Raw genomic sequence first — 18,330 nt, 5'->3', positions numbered from 1 at the left:
CAGCCCTTTGTATTCAGCATGTCTCTATCAAAATAGACCTACATTTCTATAAAAATTGCAGCTTTTGTTTTTTTGTGGCCACATAAGCTTAAACCTTGTTTACTTGGCCCGTGCTAGCCTTTGAGCCTGACCTGCTTGATGTAGAGGGTCTGGTCCGGAGTGAGGCAGAGCCGGAAGCAGAGACTGGGCGGCTCACAGCGTCCCAGGAGGCGGGACATTGTGATGGAAGAGCTGCCGGGTCGTGGGTCGCAGTCAGGAACCCCACCCTGGCTCCGCTTTCCTGGCAGTGGGCGGGGCCGGCGGGCCCACATACTGGCTTTCTCATCTGTGACTGGGCTGAGGCCTGGCTCCCAGAGGGCTGTGAGGGTAGATGAGATGGTGTACGTGAGGCCCTGATTTTGTTCCCAACCAGGACCCAGTCCTGTTGCCCACAGACAGTTAAAGTAACAAACTGCTGATGTGTTAGTCACTGTAACCAATCACTGACGCACAGCGCTGTTACCGGCAGCCACTGTCGGTGAGCCGGGAGCAGCCTGGTGGCTCTGCTCCGAGGTCCCTTCCAAGCTTCCAGCCGCTGTCACTGCGGCCGCGCCATCTGAAGGCCTGACGGAGCTGGCACAGCCACTCCCGGTCGCTCCCAGGGCTGGCGTGTGGGTGCCGGCCGCCTGCTGGCCAGGCTCTCCTCTCCAGAGCCACGGCCTGTCCCCTGGGCTGCGTGGCTGTCCTCACAGCCTGGTGTCCACAGGCCGGAGTGAAATCTGCAGCCCTTTCATCACCTCGCCTTGAAAATCACCAAGTCTGCCCTATCCTATTGGCCACAGGGGCCAGCCCCGGGTCACCGGGGAGGGGCGCTCACGAGCACCCTGCCAGAGCCCGGCTGACACCCTGTGGCACGGGCGAGGGTCTCTCTGGGCTGTTGTGCCGGGGTGTCATGTCCCGCTAACTTCCCGCGTCTTGCGTTGGAGTGGGTATTGCCCCAGTCCCTCCTGGCTCCTCAAGGCAGACAGAGGCGCCAGGGTCTCCCGGAGTTCGGAGACGGCAGTTACAATCAGCCGGCAGTGATCCCACCGCGGAGTGAGCTCCAAGGTGGCTGCCTGCCTCTCCAGGGTTTTTAAATAGACGGGATGTGGGGATGTGTTAATGACAGCACATCACCGTCAGTTCCCGCCCGGCAGCGCATGCCACATGACTGTGTAAGGAGGAGGTGCCACATGACTGTGTGAGGAGGAGGTGATCGCAGGCAGGCGGCTCCCTTGGCCCAGGCAGGAGGCGGGGCCGGAGGCTGCCCGGGAAGCCTGGTCTGGACCCCCAGCCGCCCGTCACACCCTCTGAGCGGCTGGTGCCCAAGGCTCAGGGGGGACAGACCAGGCTCCTGACCCGGCTGGGCGCGTCACTCTGGACATCTTCCCAGTTCGAGCACGCGGCCTGCTCCCACAGGTGCTGTCCCTGGTGCGGAGGAAGCCGTGACATGTCACTGTTCCTTTTTGTTTTTTTAAATCCTCACCTGAGGATATTTTCCCAGTGATTTTTTATAAGAGTGGAAGAGAGAGGGAAAGAGAGACACATCAATTAGTTGCCTCATGCACAAGTCCTGCCCAGGGCCAGGGGAGGGAAAAAGCCTGCAAGCAAGGTACCTGCCTTTGATGGATCAAATCCAGAATCCTTTGGTCCACAGGCCGACACCCTATCCACTACGCCACACCGGCTGGGCCCATTGTTCTTACTTCCTGATAACTCTAAGGTCTATCTGCCCTGCCCCTCATCAGACTTCCTCCTGCTCCAGGCCGCTCACACGCATCCAACCAGGGTGCCCACGCATGCTGACACTCGTTTCTTCCTGCCCAGACTCACTGGCCCTCCTTTCCATTCTAGCACCCCGCTCCCCTGTTGCCCAAGCCGGACACCCAGTGGTACCACGTGGGAGGGTGTGGGTGGGGCCTGAGTGCCCAGCCATCTCACCTGCCACGTGCCAGCTAGTGGTCTTGCCTACTTGATGGCTCATTCCTTCTGTGAAGGTGGGTAATGACAGGAACAACCCGAGAGGGCGGCTGGGAGGAGCAGATGCCATTGTTCATGCCTGGCATACAGCAAGAGCCCAATAAATGCCCCAAGAGCCACTGGGCTCTTCGGAGTCTGTCTCCTAAGCATCTATTCTTTCCATAGGCCACCCCGGCCCTGCCCCATCGCGGCTCAGCTGGCAGGTGACCTGGGCACTCTCTGTAGCCAGGCGCAGAGACTGTAGCCAGACGCGTCTCCAAGATGCAGATGTGGGTGCTGCCCCCTGCTCAGCCCTGCCCTGTTCTTGGGACCTGGGCAGAGGCCTCCAGGCTGCCCCCGCTGCCCCTCTAGCCTCCTTCCTTTCTGACCCACCAGCTGAGTCCGCTCTTCCCTGAGCAGGCTCAGGCTCACCGGACCGGGAGCCGTTGGTGTGGGTCAATGGGCGCTTGCCCGGAGAGGCCGTAAGCTCGTTGCTACTGTGGAGACTGTCAGCTGCTTCTGGGCGCAGCCCACACAGAAAGCCACCTGGAGGCAGGTGTTCCAGAAGGCTCCCCCTCCTGCTCTGTCCCCTTCCCCTCCCACAGTGCCCCGCCACCCAGCACTCGTTTCCTCATTGATGATGCCCTGTCTCTCCTCCCACAAGACGGCACTTCCCAGCGGGATGTGGTTTGCTGGTTCGGTTCACGGAGCAGTCCCAGCACCGAGGCAAGAGCCTGGCAGCTGCGGTCACCCGGCCAGTGTCTGTGGAAAGAACCAGTCTTGGGAGAGGCCCGATCCTGGCTTCTCCCAGCAGCTCCAGCCCGCTCTGCCCTCCCGCGGCTGGAGCACACGGAGACCTCGGCCTGGCTGATCTGAACCCCAGACTCCACGCCCTGGGCCATGGGGTCAAGAACATGCTCTCAGCATGTACACTGCCACGTGGGGCTCACAGAGACCCAGCCTTCCCCCAGGGAACCAGCAGCTCCCGAGGCAGCGAGACCGGGAGCCTGGACTTGACCAGTGGTCCCCGGGCTGGGCTCCGGCAGGCTAAGGTCACATCTTGACTTACGTTACGCCTCGACCCCTGAGCCCTAAGGTAGGATGACCTCAGGGCTGTCCTCAAGGCACGAAGAGATGATTCGTCGCCCTGACCTCACCTATGGCAATCGGGACCCTGAACCCAGAGCTCACGGCGCCTGGCGGCTTTGCCCTCTGTAATCGGCACCGGTGTCCCAGCGGGAGTTTGGCACGTAAGCATGAGCACGTTCTCCTGGCGGCACCGTTCACGGGGAGACAGGCACGCCCTTCATGGAGCCTGGTGCTCGGCTCTGCTAGCTGGGTGACCAAACGCTCTCAGCTCCCTGACACAATGCGAGTGGGGCAAATAATGGGGCATTTTGAAAACGTCGGTAAAAACAATGAAATAAAAAATGAAACATTAAAAAAAGGTCAATCTTCCCTCTGCAGCTCCCCCAGGGATGGCCGTGTCTGATGGAAATGTGGGCTTTGTGTGTGTGTGTGTTTGTGGGGGGGGGGGGAGCCAGCTGGCGGGGCGCCTGGCCTGCCTGTCAGAGGAGACGGAGAGCCAGCGCCTCCTCCCCAGGGAGAGGCTGGGCCCCCGCCGGGGCTCCCAGGCCGGTGTGGGCTCAGGACAGAGCAGGTGAGTCCCGCAGGAGGAGCAGGGCTCTTGGTCACGGACCGGTGGGAGGCTGAGGCTTCACGACATGGGAGGAGGGCGTCTCCACACGCGGGCGGGTTCGGGAAGGGCCCGCACGCCGCCCTCGGCATCGCTGTGCTTGGGAACAGTGACTGGGCCGCGTGTGGGGCCCGGAGGGGACAGCGGGGACCTGGAGGCCTCCTCCCAGCCGGGCAGGGGAGGCAGGACCGGTGCTGTGACCATGACCTTTCTGCTGGGCGCTGTGACTCTCTGGACCGGGTTCGGAGAAATTGGGGGGCGGGCTGAGGGGCCTCCGGGAAGGCTCACTGGGCTCTCTGCTGACAGGATCCAACGGGAGAGGTGGAAAGTGACCACGGGTGACCCCCAGCTGATGGCAGGAGCGTATCGTTTCTTCACACACACAGCGTGTTGTCTTTATCCCCCCAGATCTCTGCTTTAGGAGCAGTGTGGAGATACAGCAGATATGTCTAAATATAGGTCAGTTTGCTTTTTCAAATGAATCCCACTCTTGTTTCGTTTTCCCAGCCATGCCAGTTTAACGTGGAATGTACAAGTTATTTTTTTAAAATTTTTATTTCTTTATTGATTTGAGAGAGAGAATATGAATTACTGACCCTCAGCCCTCTAAAAACTGACCGCACCAAAGGGTCACCTCTCTCGTGAAAATAGCCGAGACAGGTTTGAGTAAAAGTCCGGGAGAGAGAACGCCTGCTCCCTCGGCACAGACACTCCCCGGGCGGGCCGGGCCCGCGGAGGGCAAGGGGAGGACAGAGCGGTGTGGCTCTGCTGGCGGGCGCCTGGCGCCACGGGGCCACGGCGTCAGCTCCTTCCCAGGAGCTCAGCTTCAGAACCACGTCCATCCCAACTCGACGTCTACTCCTCACCAACCATTTAAAAACCAGCTCTGCCGGGACCAGTTTGGCTCAGTGGATAGAGCGTCGGCCTGCGGACTGAAAGGTCCCGGGTTCGATTCCGGTCAAGGGCATGTACCTTGGTTGCAGGCACATCCCCAGTAGGGGGTGTGCAAGAGGCAACTGATCGATGATTCTCTCTCATCGATGTTTCTCTCTATCCCTCTCTCTTCCTCTCTGTGAAAAATCAATAAAATATATTAAAAAAAATAATAATAAAAAAATAAAAACCAGCTCTGACGTCGGCCTGGGGACCGAAGCGTCCCTGGTGCGATGCCAGTCAAGGGCATGTCCCTAGGTTGTAGGCTCTTCCCCAGCCCAGCCCTGGTCGGGGGGTGTAGGACTGGCCCCCAATAGATGTGTTTTTCTCACAATGGTATTTCTCTCTGTCTTCCCCTCTCTTTTCCACTCTCCCTAAAAATCAGTGGAAACATATCCTCCGGTGAAGATTAACAAGAACAAAATGCAGCTCTGAGGGAGAGAGGGCAGCACCCCAGACCCTTAACTGCTTTCGGGGCTCAGTCTCCCCCAGACACCTTGTTCTGGTCACATGGCAAGCATGAAGCAGAGGACAGCCCTTCACAAAGGGGAAGGAGAGCCGTCAGCTGGTGTGCTGGGTGGCGGAGAGGGCGGAAGGGCAGAGTTGACTCTCTGCCTCTCTGGAATGTTCTCCTTCCCCTCAAGCACGGGCTAAGGCACAGAGGAGGCTGGCGAGGGCCGCTGGCCACGCAGGGTCCCTGCAGCTGCCCCCGCATCCCCATGGCCTCCCAGAAAACCTGGCACTGCGACTTTAAGGCCAAAGTAAACAGGAGAGAGACGTTGTTGTCGAATACACACTGTATTTAACTTTTTATAATCCCAGAGAACTGAAATGCAACATCTGTTAGCGGCGATGTAACATCCGAAGACTGACGATGCAGAGTTTCCGAAAGGAAGTCATTGTAAGGCACTCGCAGGGCCAGCCCGTGCTTCCTCCGAGGGCTTTCTCCAAACTCCGCTCCGCCCGGCCCACCCCTGCGCCTGCTTCTCCCTCTCCCTGTCCCGGCCCGAGAACCAGCCCAGTCCCATTGGAAGACAGAAGAGGATGGCGCATTGGGGGAGGAGACCGCAGAGGGGGCACAGGAGTGAGCTCATGACACGGTGACAGCTGAGAGAGGGGAGCAGGAGGGACGGAAAGGGGGACCCGCTGCCCGGGGTGGGGGTGGGAGGTGGGTCCGGATCAGCTGGTTCCTTTGATTTTCCTCCGTGTTGAACGCTGTTCTCCATGTTCTCGCCCCAGGGAAGGGGTGTGCAGGTGGCTAGCTTGTGCTCAGGCACAGGCTGGTGCAGGGACAGCATGACTGGAGCTCTCACAGGCCCCGGTAAAAAGGGGTCCCCCTTCCTGGCCCACGACATGCCCTAACCCCACGTGAGAGCCGCTCCTCTGGGCCAGGCATCGTCTGTGATCACTGTTAAACCGTAACTGTCACCGCGGGAGGGCACTCAACTCCTCCACGCACGGACCGAACTGCCATCACCTGTCAGAGCGACCCTGCGCGAGGGGACCCTGCGGGAGAAGGACATTCCCCCTGGGGAGAAGGCGTGGAGTGTGGCCGGGCGGGTGGCCGGGCAGCTGGTGTGGTGGGAATTAGGTCACTGGCCTGGAGTTACTCAGATGGGGAGGTCAGGTAGCAAAGCAACTTGTCCCACATCACAGTGCGCTAGGGTGTGTGTGTGTGTGTGTAACTGTGCATAGATCACAACATTCTGTGCGCACATGTAATACGGAACTCACTTGCACACCTCTGTGGTGATGGTTTGAACATGGCATCTGCACGTGCACACACACACACTCACACACTCACACTCACACACACTCACACTTACACTCACACACACACACACACACTCACACTCACACTCACACACACTCACACTCACACTCACACACACACACTCACTCACCCACACACTCACACACTCACACACACACTCACACACACACACACTTACACACACACACACACTCACACTCACACACACTCACACTTACACTCACACACACACACACTCACACTCACACACACTCACACTTACACTCACACACACACACTCACTCACCCACACACTCACACACTCACACTCACACACACTCACACTTACACTCACACACACACACACTCACACACTCACACTCACACACACTCACACTTACACTCACACACACACACACACTCACACACTCACACACTCACACACTCACACACACACTCACACTCACACACACACACACACTCACACACTCACACTCACACACACTCACACTTACACTCACACACACACACACTCACACACTCACACTCACACACACTCACACTTACACTCACACACACACACACACTCACACACACACACACACTCACACACACACACTTACACACACACACACACTCACACACTCACACTCACACACACTCACACTTACACTCACACTCACACACACACACACACACTCACACACTCACACTCACACACACTCACACTTACACTCACACACACACACACACACTCACTCACCCACACACTCACACACTCACACTCACACACACTCACACTCACACACTCACACACACACTCACACTCACACACACACACTCACACACTCACACACTCACACTCACACACACTCACACTTACACTCTCACACACACACACACACTCACTCACCCACACACTCACACACTCACACTCACACACACTCACACTCACACACACACACACACTCACTCACCCACACACTCACACACTCACACTCACACACACTCACACTCACACACACACACACACTCACACTCTCACACACACACACTTACACACACACACTCACACACACACACTCACATACTCACACACTCACACATGCTCACACACACATACTCACACTCAGCAGTGGCGATCTTGTGTGAAGCGGGAGGCCTCTTCTCGGCCATCTGGGGTTTGGATGCTGCCCACTCGCTGGGGAAGGCTGGCGAGGGGCAGTGTGATCCTCCCTCTGTCACAGGAGACCCTCATTCAATCTGGTGGCTCTGCAGAGTGGGCAAGGCTTGGGTTGTACAGGCTGGACGGGCCCCAGCCAGTGCTGCTCAGTGGTTGAGCACCGACCTGTGAACTAGGAAGTCACTGTTCCATTCCCGGTCAGGGCACATACCCAGGTTGTGGGCTCAGTCTCCGAAGGGGGGTGGGCCGAAGGGCTGATCAGTGATTCTCTCTCGTCATTGATGTTTCTATTTCTCTCTCCCTCTCCCTTCCTCTCTGACATCAATAATAAATAAATAAATAAATAAACAAACAAACAAATAAATAAACAAACAAATAAATAAACAAACAAATAATAAAAAAACGCTGGAGGAGCCTTCTCACCAGGATGAGGATTTGGAGACGTGATGTCACAGAAGTGCCCTCTCACCTGTGGCTTTGGGGGCCTAGGGAGGTGCAGGTGGAAAGAGAATCTGGCAAAGGGCAGCCTCTGCTCCCAGCGAGGCTGGCAGCCTTTGTCCAAGAGCCGTCCCAGCTGGGCACGGCACCAGGCTCAGGGGACAGTGCTGGGACCTGCCCCTGCTCAGGGACCAGCTGACGTGCTGCCAGGGGCGGGGGGGGGGGGGGGGAGGGGAAGGGCGGGGGGGAGGGCGGGGGGGAGGTAGGGGAAAGAGTCAGGGTGGCCGATCTGCTGGGGAGGGGGTTAGGGGGAGAGGCTGAGGAATGGGAGGAAACCACTGTCATTTCTCAGTGGCCTCTCCCATTCTGGGAGCCGAGAAAGCTGGGGAATGAGGGTGTGGGAGGTGAGCGGGGAGAGCAGACGTTGGAGGCCCGCTCACCCCCCCCCCCCCCCAACAGACCCTCAGGGTCTCCTTAAAACGCCGGTGCCAGGCTGCACCGCCGAGACCCGGGTGCGGGAGGGGTCCGGACTCTCGGTCTGACGTGAGGCGGCGTTAGAGGATGGCGCCGGAGCGGGAGCAGCTCCGTTCTGAGTGCCAGCCCCCGGGCACGTGGGGGGAGAGGAGGCCTGGGCCAGGAGGGGGACAGTCCTGGGGCTGCTGGTTAGACAGCCAGGCTTCTGCGATGGGCGTGGCCTCCCAGCCTCCCAGCTGGTGGTTTCTAACCCATTTCTGGCTGAAAGTCTGGTTGGGGTGTGGGCGTTTGGACTCAGGGAGAGAATTTCCCCCCAAGTTCTGTGGCTTCAAAGTGGAATAACTTACTGTGCTGTCTGGGGCCAAGAAGGCGAATTCTGGGGCTGGATACTTCAAAGCAGGGGCTGGACCTTCCGCTGCGTAATGAGTTCTAATTCCATAAATGAAGCAGTGAGCAGGCCAGGGAACAAACCAGGCAGTGAGACATTGCACGCCTCCTGGGCCCTCTTAGGGTGGTCCTCCCCTTACCCCTTGACCTGGCGGCAAACACGGTGCCCTTGGCTACTGCAGGCATCCAGCCTGGCTGTGCGGAGAAGCAGGATGCTTTGACCCCGGCTCTCCAAGGTCAGAGACATCTCCAGAGTATTGACATTGGCCAACCGCATGGAAGGAGGGTAGGAGGGAAGGCAGGGCTTGGGGACCAGGGCTGGGTTACCCCAGGTAACCAAAGGCCAGGCTGAGCAGCCTTCACCCCTGGGCAGCTTCATAAGAGAGTTGGGCATGGACTTGAGACCTGGATGGACCCAACCCTTACACACGGAAACATACAGCAGGCACAGCCCTCTCAACACACCTCCCTGGGAGCCAACCGCAGCCCTGCCAGTGGGGAGGTGCCCGGCCCATGGTGGGTGGGAGGGACAGGCCACTGGGTGGGAGGGTGGCGAGGAGACAAGCAGGATGGCGTGTGGTTTATGGGAAACCAGCTGTCCACGGCTTCAGCTTGGGAGCCACCAGCCACGCTCAGTCGCTCCTCAGTCTGCCACGTGGCTCTGCTGGCTGGGTGTGCCGTGCCTCGTCCTCCGAGGTGACCTGCGTATGGACAGGGAAACATGTGAGTAGAACGGGCATTAAGACAGCGGCTAAAGAACGTCATTCCTTAGAAGCAGATCTGAGCACCATGAATAGATATCAAGAGGACAATGAACCTGAAGTTTTTTGCAAAACTACAGGTAATTATTCACACACCCATTAGTAACAGTGGTCTGCGGCCTTTATGTGGCTCTTTAAAAAGTGATGAAAAACTAAAGTGGTGTGAAGGGATTGCAGGTTGTCTGTAGGTACAACCCAGCAGCCAGGCACAAAGGAGCGACAGAAACGGCGGGCGGGTCAGACCCACAGTCCGCTCTCAGCATCTGGGTCCCGAGGAGCCGGCAGGAATCGCTGGGTTGGGAGGACCGGGCCTGCTGGGGTTTCTGGGGGCACCTGCCACGGGCTGGCTGCTCGATTGAGACTACACTACTCTACCTGAAGTTGTCTGCCAGGTTGCCTTTGAAAAGAAAACCTGTTTCCACTGTCTTTTCTGCGGGCACTTGTCCGCGTGGCTTTGTGTGGCAGCTGTGGTCCCGGAGCCGTGGGCACCTGACGTTTACAAACACAGACAGGAGCTCCGAGAGCCCGGCTCCTCCTGTCTCCCGGATGGGCTCCTGTGCGTGTGTCTCTGGTTCTGGTACACGGGGCTGCTCTTGGGGGGCTGCTGCAGGCACAGAGGGTCTGGGACTACATGTGAACACGGCTGCGCTTTCGGATTCCCTGCGTGGCTTCAGCTGAGGAAGAACATGCCGGTTCACAGGCAGGTGGCCACTAACCTTGTGGCCATGGTTGGCAGTTTGCAGACCCCCCATCGCCATGCCAGCGGGACTTAGGAGCCTAGAGGCCGCTCTGGAGACTTTCTGCAGGGGAATGGCTGCCACGCTCCGGGGCGGCGAATGCCAGTCCCCCTCCTCCCTCAGCGACTGGTCAGAGGCACCGACGGCCTGGCTCTGCCGGCCAGTGGGATCTTGCGTGGCCCAGAATGGCAGAATGCTGGGTGACAGGTGCGATGTGGCCCGGGAGTGCGGAGGCCTGCAACGCCCTCAGTCTGCCTGCTGCTCAGGGACCGGGAGAGAAGCCCGTGTGCAGAATCGCAGCATCACAACGGGCTCAACGTAACCGTCACCCTCTCTGCCGTGCCCTCCCTGTGATATTATGTAATAGGTTTACAACTCAATCGGTGCCTTGGCTTAGCCTAATTTTTGCACAAAAACTCGTTTAGCTGCGGGAGGGGGCGGGTGTCTGTGCATCAGTTTCCCCCAAGGCGAGGCAAAGCCGTGAACCTTGAAGAGGGGGTGGGGGTGAAAGCACCTCGAACAGGTCCCTTCCCACCTGACAGTGGGGACGGGAGGACACCTGCGTGAGACGGTTGTGTGTGGCTGCAGATATTTTTGAATCGGAGGAGTTTACAGCTGCTTATTCTCTCACATCAGATCTGCTTTCTCTTCCGAGGAAGGTGCCCGAAGACGGCCTTGGCCTTTGGTTTCCAGGAACAGGTGTTTGATGGCAGGATCAGAGGAAATGCTTCCGGTCAGACAGTTGCCGGGGTCTTTACTCCCTGGTGCATGCGCCTGTGTGTGTGTGTGTGTGCTTGAGTGTGCATTGTGTGTAAACGGTTCATGTGTGTGCGTGTGAGCATATGTGTGTGTGCTTGTGCGTGTGAGCATATGTGCACGTGTGAGTGTGAGCATGTACACTGCACACTAGGGGTGGGGCAGAGCCTCGCCCCTCATTACAAATGCACACGCAGGTCCCCTTTCTGCCTGCTGATTAGAAGTAACAGCCGCCTCACTGGCCTCTGGCTTTCAAAGCCCCGCTTAGTGGGGCAGTTCTCAACGGGAGGCGAGTGACCACCTCCTGCTGTCTTCCCAGGGCGTCTGTGTGGCCTCCAGCTGGATGGGAGGGTGGGGTGATGGGGGAGAGCCGATGGGGAGGGAGCCCAGTGCCTGTGAGTGGATGTGGCTACAGGTTTTCCCAGTGCCTTTCCTCGGAGGAGCACAGCACATGATAGTGCTCTTGTCACTGCCATCCCTCGCTGAGTCCCCTCACCACAGCCGATGCTCTGGACAGAGAGGGCTCAGGGAGCACGTGCCTGGGGCATGTCCTGTGCTGTGTGCTTGCAAAGCTTCCTGCGGGCTTTGTGGCCTACGGACATTGTGGCCTGCAGGAATTGTGGTTTGTGGCATCATGGCCTGTGGGCACTGTGACCCTTGGCCTGTGGGCATAGTGGCATTTGAGCATCGTGGCCTGTGGGCACCGTGGCCTGTGGGCAGGGACTCTGCCTAGGCTGACACATGGCAGACATCGTATGAACACTGTTTGAGAGGATGGGTGTGCAGAGGGATCTCATCCATTCTCCTTGAGAAGAAAACAGTGAGTAGAAGTTGGCAGGAAGCAGGGATGGGTGAGACGAGTCTGGGGTCCAGGGTGGACATTAGGGTCTCACTCAGCGCAGGTGTGTGCACCACACAACCAAATCAGTAATGCTCCCTTCCAGCCGAGGCCTGTGGCATCGGATCCTGTAGGGACAGACATGCCAGGGGAGGGCCACAGAAAGGTAGGTAGGTAGATAGGTGTACATATGTATGTATCATCTATATATCTATCCATCTATCAACTCTGTATCTATCATCTATCTATCTGCCTATCCACCCATCATCTCTCTATCTTCCTTTCCTCTGTTTCTCTTGCCCGAGCCCCCATGGCGGCGCTGTCCCTGCTGGCTTCGTCAGTCGGCGTAAACGAGGCGAATGGGGCTGGGACTTCCGGTGTGGCCTCTTCCCTTCCCAGCAGGCCTCCCAGAGCTGCTGCGGCACATGCAGCCCCGAGCGGTTTCTACAAGGCCCTGCAGTGGCCCTTCCTTTTCTAACCGCTAGCGTCCAGGCCTCTCCAGCAGGAGTCTGAGGTGGCAGGAGCTCTAAGACGCCTCCCCCACGAGGCCAGGTTCACTGGCAGGGAAAGCTGGTTTCCCTGAGGTGGCTCTGGGCTTCCAAGGAGATGGGGCTGAGGGCCTGCCACTCGCCCCAGACCTGAGTCCACGGACGAGACCGTGCATGCAGGCAGCACGTAGACATCACCGCACTGTGGCTCCTGACTGTGGTGAGGGCTGTATTAGCGGCTTGGTTCACAGAGGAGCCGAGGCCCAGAGGAATAAAGTGAGTCATTCAAGGTCAGGTTCACCAGCTGGTCCAGGTAACCCCAGGGCACACTGGCCTTTGGCCACAGGGCACCTGAATGGGCCTCCCTTCTAATGTGGGGCAGGAGAGCAATCTGAAGGCACAGAGCCCGGGACCATGGAGAGCTGGGTCTGTCCTGTCCGGCCGCACCAGGGACCCATTGAGGCCGACCCCACAAAGGCCACCTTGTCCCGGTCCCGGCCAGTCAGCCCTGCCCGAGGAGTGGCAGTGGCTGGACAAGCACAGAGGGGAGTGTGCATGGAACTAGGGGAGAAGGTCCCCTGAGAGTGGGTAACGGGGTGGAGATAGGAGACAGAAGCTCAAGTCCTTGGAGCACCACTGATATTGGCGTGACCTCGGACAGGTCACTGGACCTGACTCCTCAGACCCCTCACCTGTGAAACGGGCTGCAGAGGGGATGGCAGACCTTTGTGCCTGTGCCGTGCAAACCATGGCGCACGAGCCAGGGGAGTCTTCGCCATTCATGAGGACGGGGAGGGCAGGCCCACACATTCCCATCTCAAACAGGAATGTTGCTTCTCTACTTGAGAAGCAAAACCCTTGGTAAACTGTAAAGCACTGCCCACGGCGAGGGGATTGGTAGGAGGCTGACGTGAGTGATGGATGCCTCACTGGGCGGGAGCGCCTTCGCCCCAGGTGGTTCCTGTGCGGTGTCTGAGGACGGCCCAGTGACCTTGGCTGTCCCCTGGCCACTGAGCGGCAACTCTCCTGCGGGGCCTCCACGGCAGCTGCCTTGGCAGGGAGACTGGCACCCGCCGTCCTCACCATCCCAAAGAGATGAATGGCAATGACGGGGGTAAAAATATCCTTGTGCTCTGCGCTCGCTCGCTCAGCTCCGTTCTATCTCAGGATCGTTGAGGCTTAATTATAGAGCTCAGGCATTCATTGGGCTTTTGATTAATTTTCTTTTCAGCCTGAAGAGTGTGAGTGTAGTGGGTCTGCGTGTGCGTGCGTGTTTGCATCTTTCTCTGCAGCTCCGTTGGGAGCTGGCTCTGGCGGTGCTTCATTGTGTCCTCAGCGGTTCCATGTGCCGAGCAGAGCTGGGGAGGCCGTTGTTCACGCTGCCTCCGCCCCTGGACTGCTCCTGCCCGGATGAGGGACGCAGGGCGGGGTTCTCGCTCAGCTGGGGCCTCAGCTGTGTTGCTTGCTCTCTCCTCCTCCTGTGCTTCCGGTGCTTCAGGGATCCTGAGACCCCCGAGAGCAGACTGCTCCTCGCTAATTACCGGAGCTGCTGAGAGCTGCCCGGACAGCCCCCCCACTCTGCGCCTAGTGGCACCTCCGGCCAGTCTCCCTGAGTTACCTGGTTCTTGGCATAGAAAATAGCGTTCGCTTATTTTTTAACACATTCACTTCGTAGATTGGGCGAGGCCACATGGCTGTGGAGGAGCAAATGACTGGCTTCTCCTTCGCTTTCCTCTCTTTTGTGCCCTCCTGGCAGGGAGAACCGCGGAGGCAGCTCAGGGCCTGGGCGAACAGGGGATTTGGAACAAACGGCCCAGCTGGAACCTGCTCCTGACATTTTCTGTATGTGTCAATGAATAAGTCCGTTAACCTCTGTGTATCTCAATCAGTATTTGTAAAACGGGGATGGTAATAATGATATTACGGTACACTCCTCCAAGATGGTCTGGGGGTGAGAAAATGCATATGGAAGCTTTTGTAAAATATAAATCACAGTTCTTTTATTTTGCTGCTCAGATCACGACTTGACCTGTGAGATACACTCCTAGCACCTGGACAGAGGGCGTCGGGAAACACCCTTGGAAGGGCCTGGAGAGGGACCAGCCTCTAGCCTCCCACACGCTGAGGACCAAAGCCATGACCCAGGAGGTAAGATGTGTGCGGCAAAGGGCCCGAGGGAAGAGCTCAATTTCAAAACAGAGGTCACAGATCAAACCGATCAAAGGGAATCCGGAACATTCATTTTCGACGTAATTGTCACAAAGACCTCCCCTGTCCTTTAAGGGATGGATCCCATCGTCTCCAGTGCTAAGAGGGTGACGGCTCAGGGTGGTGACAGAGGTCTGGCCGGAGACCAGGAGAGGGCGGTGGGGCTCAGGTAAGGGAGTGTGCTGTGATCTGAAGTTGGGGAGGCCCAGGCCCTCCCCTGGGCCCTGCTGACTAGTAGGTACGTGGCCCTGAGATGAGCTAATTTAATGGGACTTTAATTCCCTCGGGATCGTGGACTAAAAGCTTTCAAAGGTGACTACCATGAAGAACCTATGACTTAATAAAATGCTATTTCCCAGGCAGTGTGTGTGTGTGTGTGTGTGTGTGTAGAATACAAATGTAGACCTAAGACCAGGCACTGAGTGAGTCCCTCTGAACTGATGGCGTCTGCCGTCAGACCTGGGGACTCTTGGGGACACGCCTGATGGGAGCAGAGAGGGACCTGAGGTGACTCCCTCTGGAGAACCTTTCACTTTGCAATATCCGGACTGCGCTGAGGGGCATTCAGAATCACAGACAGAAAAGGGTTGTTTTCCGGTAAAACAGCGATGACTTTAAAATCACTGGCTGCAGGCCCTAGGACATCCGCTAGATTTCAGAACTGAGAGACCCCGCTGCAGAGTTCACAGTATCACTGACAATGATCACAGCGCATATTTGGTTATTATACAGGGATTTGCCTTTTATAAGTACTTTCCTATTTTTTTTCTCATTTTGTCATCACACAATTTTTGAGAAAACTGGCCTGGGGTAGTTTCTTTTAAAATTCGGAAACGTGTGCATGTTCAGCAGGAACCAGTCTTGCTAAGTGTGCGGAACCTCGCTTTATAAAGACAGTGCATCCTTGGAAAAGTTGTATGTGAATATGACTGTGTACGTCACAGCTTATTTGAGTGGGCAATGGGTATTTGAAAACAGAAATCTTGTATAAGATTGTGTAATATACATAATCCTTTCTTCTTTTTTTTTTTTTTTTTTTTTTTTTTTTTTAACAATTTTTGGTTTTTAAAGATCAGGTTTTTCTTAAAGAACATGGACTAGGTTCCGGGATCAGTGTCCACTCTCCAGGTCCCACATGGGTGGCATCTAATCCCACCAGAGGGACACACTGCTGTTTCCGATTCTGCCAGCAGCTCCTTATTTCAGCCCCGGAGCTCTTTGGGGCTTCCTCCCCTAAACAAACAAAACAAAACATACCCTGGAAGCGTGGAGAGGGATGGAGGAACACAAATGGAACAGCGGAACTATTTCTAAATGAACTGTCCTATGAGTCACTGGCGTGTTGTCTGTGTGTGCTATAAATGGCTCAGCGTGCCCTCAGTAACCAATCCGGGGGCAGCTCAGGACCGAGGTGTGGGGTCCACACGGTGTCATTGGAAATGGATCTCCTGTAAATGAGCACCACCCCTGGGATTAGAACCTGAAAGAAGTTCAGCTAGATTGCACTTTTAATAAAAGTAATAAAAAGGCGCTCCTGGCTTTCCTGCTCCATCCTCAAGCTCTGGCCACAGACACATCCCTGGAGCCAACCAGAGGGCTGTCACAATTGCTCCGAACCTCAACTCTCTCACCAGGCCTGTAAGTCTGCCCATCAAGCCCACAGCGGCATTGTGGGACTTTCAGAATCATGTTGCAGGGGGAGGGGCTTGAAAAAGGCACCATACTTATATATCACAGTTCATGACTAGGAATAAAGGGAAAAGCTCTTTTTGGAGGGTGATAGAAGTTAGAAGAGCTGGAAAAATCCTTATTATAAAAATTAGAAATTCTTTAAAAAACTTGATATTGGCCTGACCAAAGGAAATACAGTTTCTCATATTTATTGCTTCAGTGAGTAGCTCAGATTTTCATTAACGAGCTCGGGGTTAAGGCTTAGGAAGCAGGCCTCACAAAGGCCCAGCAGTTAATGTTGATTTCTGTGAAATCGAGTGGAAAGAATCGAATACAGAAGCACAGTGTGTGCTTTGTGCTCCACGCACTCGCCAGGAACTTTGGGCCCGGGCGCACGGAGCTGCGTGTGTGCATTCTATCCGCCCAGCTCATTCGGAAACTAAAACCACAAACAACCCAAAAGTGAAAATGCTATTCTTATTTGCTGAAATGTTCTTGAAGCCCTCCATGGATTCTTCGCTTATACACATTATCTTTCTGTAAATTTAGGACTAGTAACGGGAACAGAACAAGCAGCTGTAAACAAAAAAATCACAATTCAGGTTTCACTGAAAACAAGGTGAAGGCCCCGAATATCATAGTGACTGCAGAGCACAGAAACGACCTATCCCAACACTGTGATTAAGGATGCTCTGAGTAATCACTTTTTGGAAGGAGGTAGGTAGATGGAACCATCCAGAGTCACCATCGGTTAGTTCATATCAGCACCTTGGATAGCTCCCAGGACTCCCTCTCAGAATAGAACAAATGTCAATATACCTGCAGTTTCTAAGTGTTCCTTTCATTCCAGTGAGTCTACGGATGACCAGATAATCAACTAATAAATGCACAATGATTAATTTGTGATAACTTATTCCTTCCTCTCCCCAACGCCCATTCTCCTCACCACCGCCCTTCATTCCACCCTCTTCCCCAGCACCCTCCCCTCAGACAGCGGACTGTCTGTCTTACAAACGCCTGATGTGGATGTTTCACTTCCACTTCTAACTGGTTGGGAAGCAGCATTTGCCACAGGCACTGTTTAGTTTCATTTCCATTCCCTGCTTCTCACAGGAAAATGGTCAATAGTTTGGATAAAAGAATCATCCTGGTCAGCTCCAAATAGAATATGGCTCCTTGCATGGTGTTCATAGCAAGTCTGTTGAAGCAGTGATTTCTCTATTCCTAAGAGGAAGAGATTTTCCCTAAGGATTATGGTTCTACCACCCAAGGAGCAGCTCTGCTCTTCACAGGTGGCTGCAAAGGCTGGCAAACCAGGAGGTCTGCTTTGGCTCAGAAATTCAGTTTGGCTCCTGCCATCCCTGGCACCCCCATGGCGTGTCTCCACGACAGGTGCTCCACATACTTTCAGGCCGGTTGGTTTCTACTTAGGAGGAATCACAACCAGAGGTGGCCCCCGCTTGGGCCTCCACATGAGGACCTGGGCATCATTGGCATTGGGTTTCACTAGTGCGTTGGGGGGGATGGGTTCCATCCGGCTCAGGATCCGGGGCTGCTCTTGCTGAGTCCTGCCCACCAGCCGGGCCCGTTGTCCCAAGAGCTGAAGGGGGTCCACCTCAATGTCCACCCTCATCCTCCACTTAATGGTCTGCAGAATGATCTTCTCCTTTGTGGTTGTGTTCATGGCTACCAGCCAGGTGGTGAAACTCTGGTCCCTCTTGATCCTAGTGAGCAGGGGTACGTTGCTGTCGCTCACTGGCACTGCCCATGTCACACTGGGGTAGAAATTGTCATTCATGCTGACGGAGAACCTGGACATCTTGTTGGTGGGGCCGACCAGGGTCACAGTTTCTGTGGTGTTCCCGTACCAAGGGTAGCTCACCCCATCTGAGTCACTGATGGCTTTTACTCTCCCTTCCCTCAAGTCGGGCAGCTCCCAGCTCGACCTGGCAAAGCAGAAGAGATGCAAGAAAGGAAGAGTCTGAATGAATTTTTCAAAGCTGGAGAGGTGCCCACCACTTCCTAACACA

The 18,330-nt window shown here is 56.0% G+C and overlaps 1 protein-coding gene across 3 annotated transcripts in view; it reads right to left on the bottom strand.

Annotated features, from left to right (window-relative positions):
- Nucleotides 1–7,356: 7,356 nt before the first annotated feature.
- Nucleotides 7,357–18,330, bottom strand: part of FAM78B (family with sequence similarity 78 member B) — a 46,445-nt gene continuing 35,471 nt past the window's right edge. The window contains exons 2-3 of one of the 3 annotated variants that reach the window (XR_014793433.1): nucleotides 17,312–18,246; nucleotides 7,357–9,542 (exon numbers count right to left, since the gene is read on the bottom strand). Coding sequence is in view for 1 of the 3 variants with exons in the window: in XM_084867156.1 (XP_084723282.1) it covers nucleotides 17,724–18,246 (523 nt within the window). In the remaining 2 variants the exon portion in view is untranslated. The other 2 variants (XR_014793434.1, XM_084867156.1) reach the window with 2 other exon arrangements.

The sequence above is a fragment of the Pipistrellus hanaki genome (assembly GCF_964339955.1).
Source record: "Pipistrellus hanaki genome assembly, chromosome: 18".
Taxonomy (NCBI): Eukaryota; Metazoa; Chordata; class Mammalia; order Chiroptera; family Vespertilionidae; genus Pipistrellus; species Pipistrellus hanaki.
This window is presented reverse-complemented; position numbering and strand designations above follow the sequence as displayed.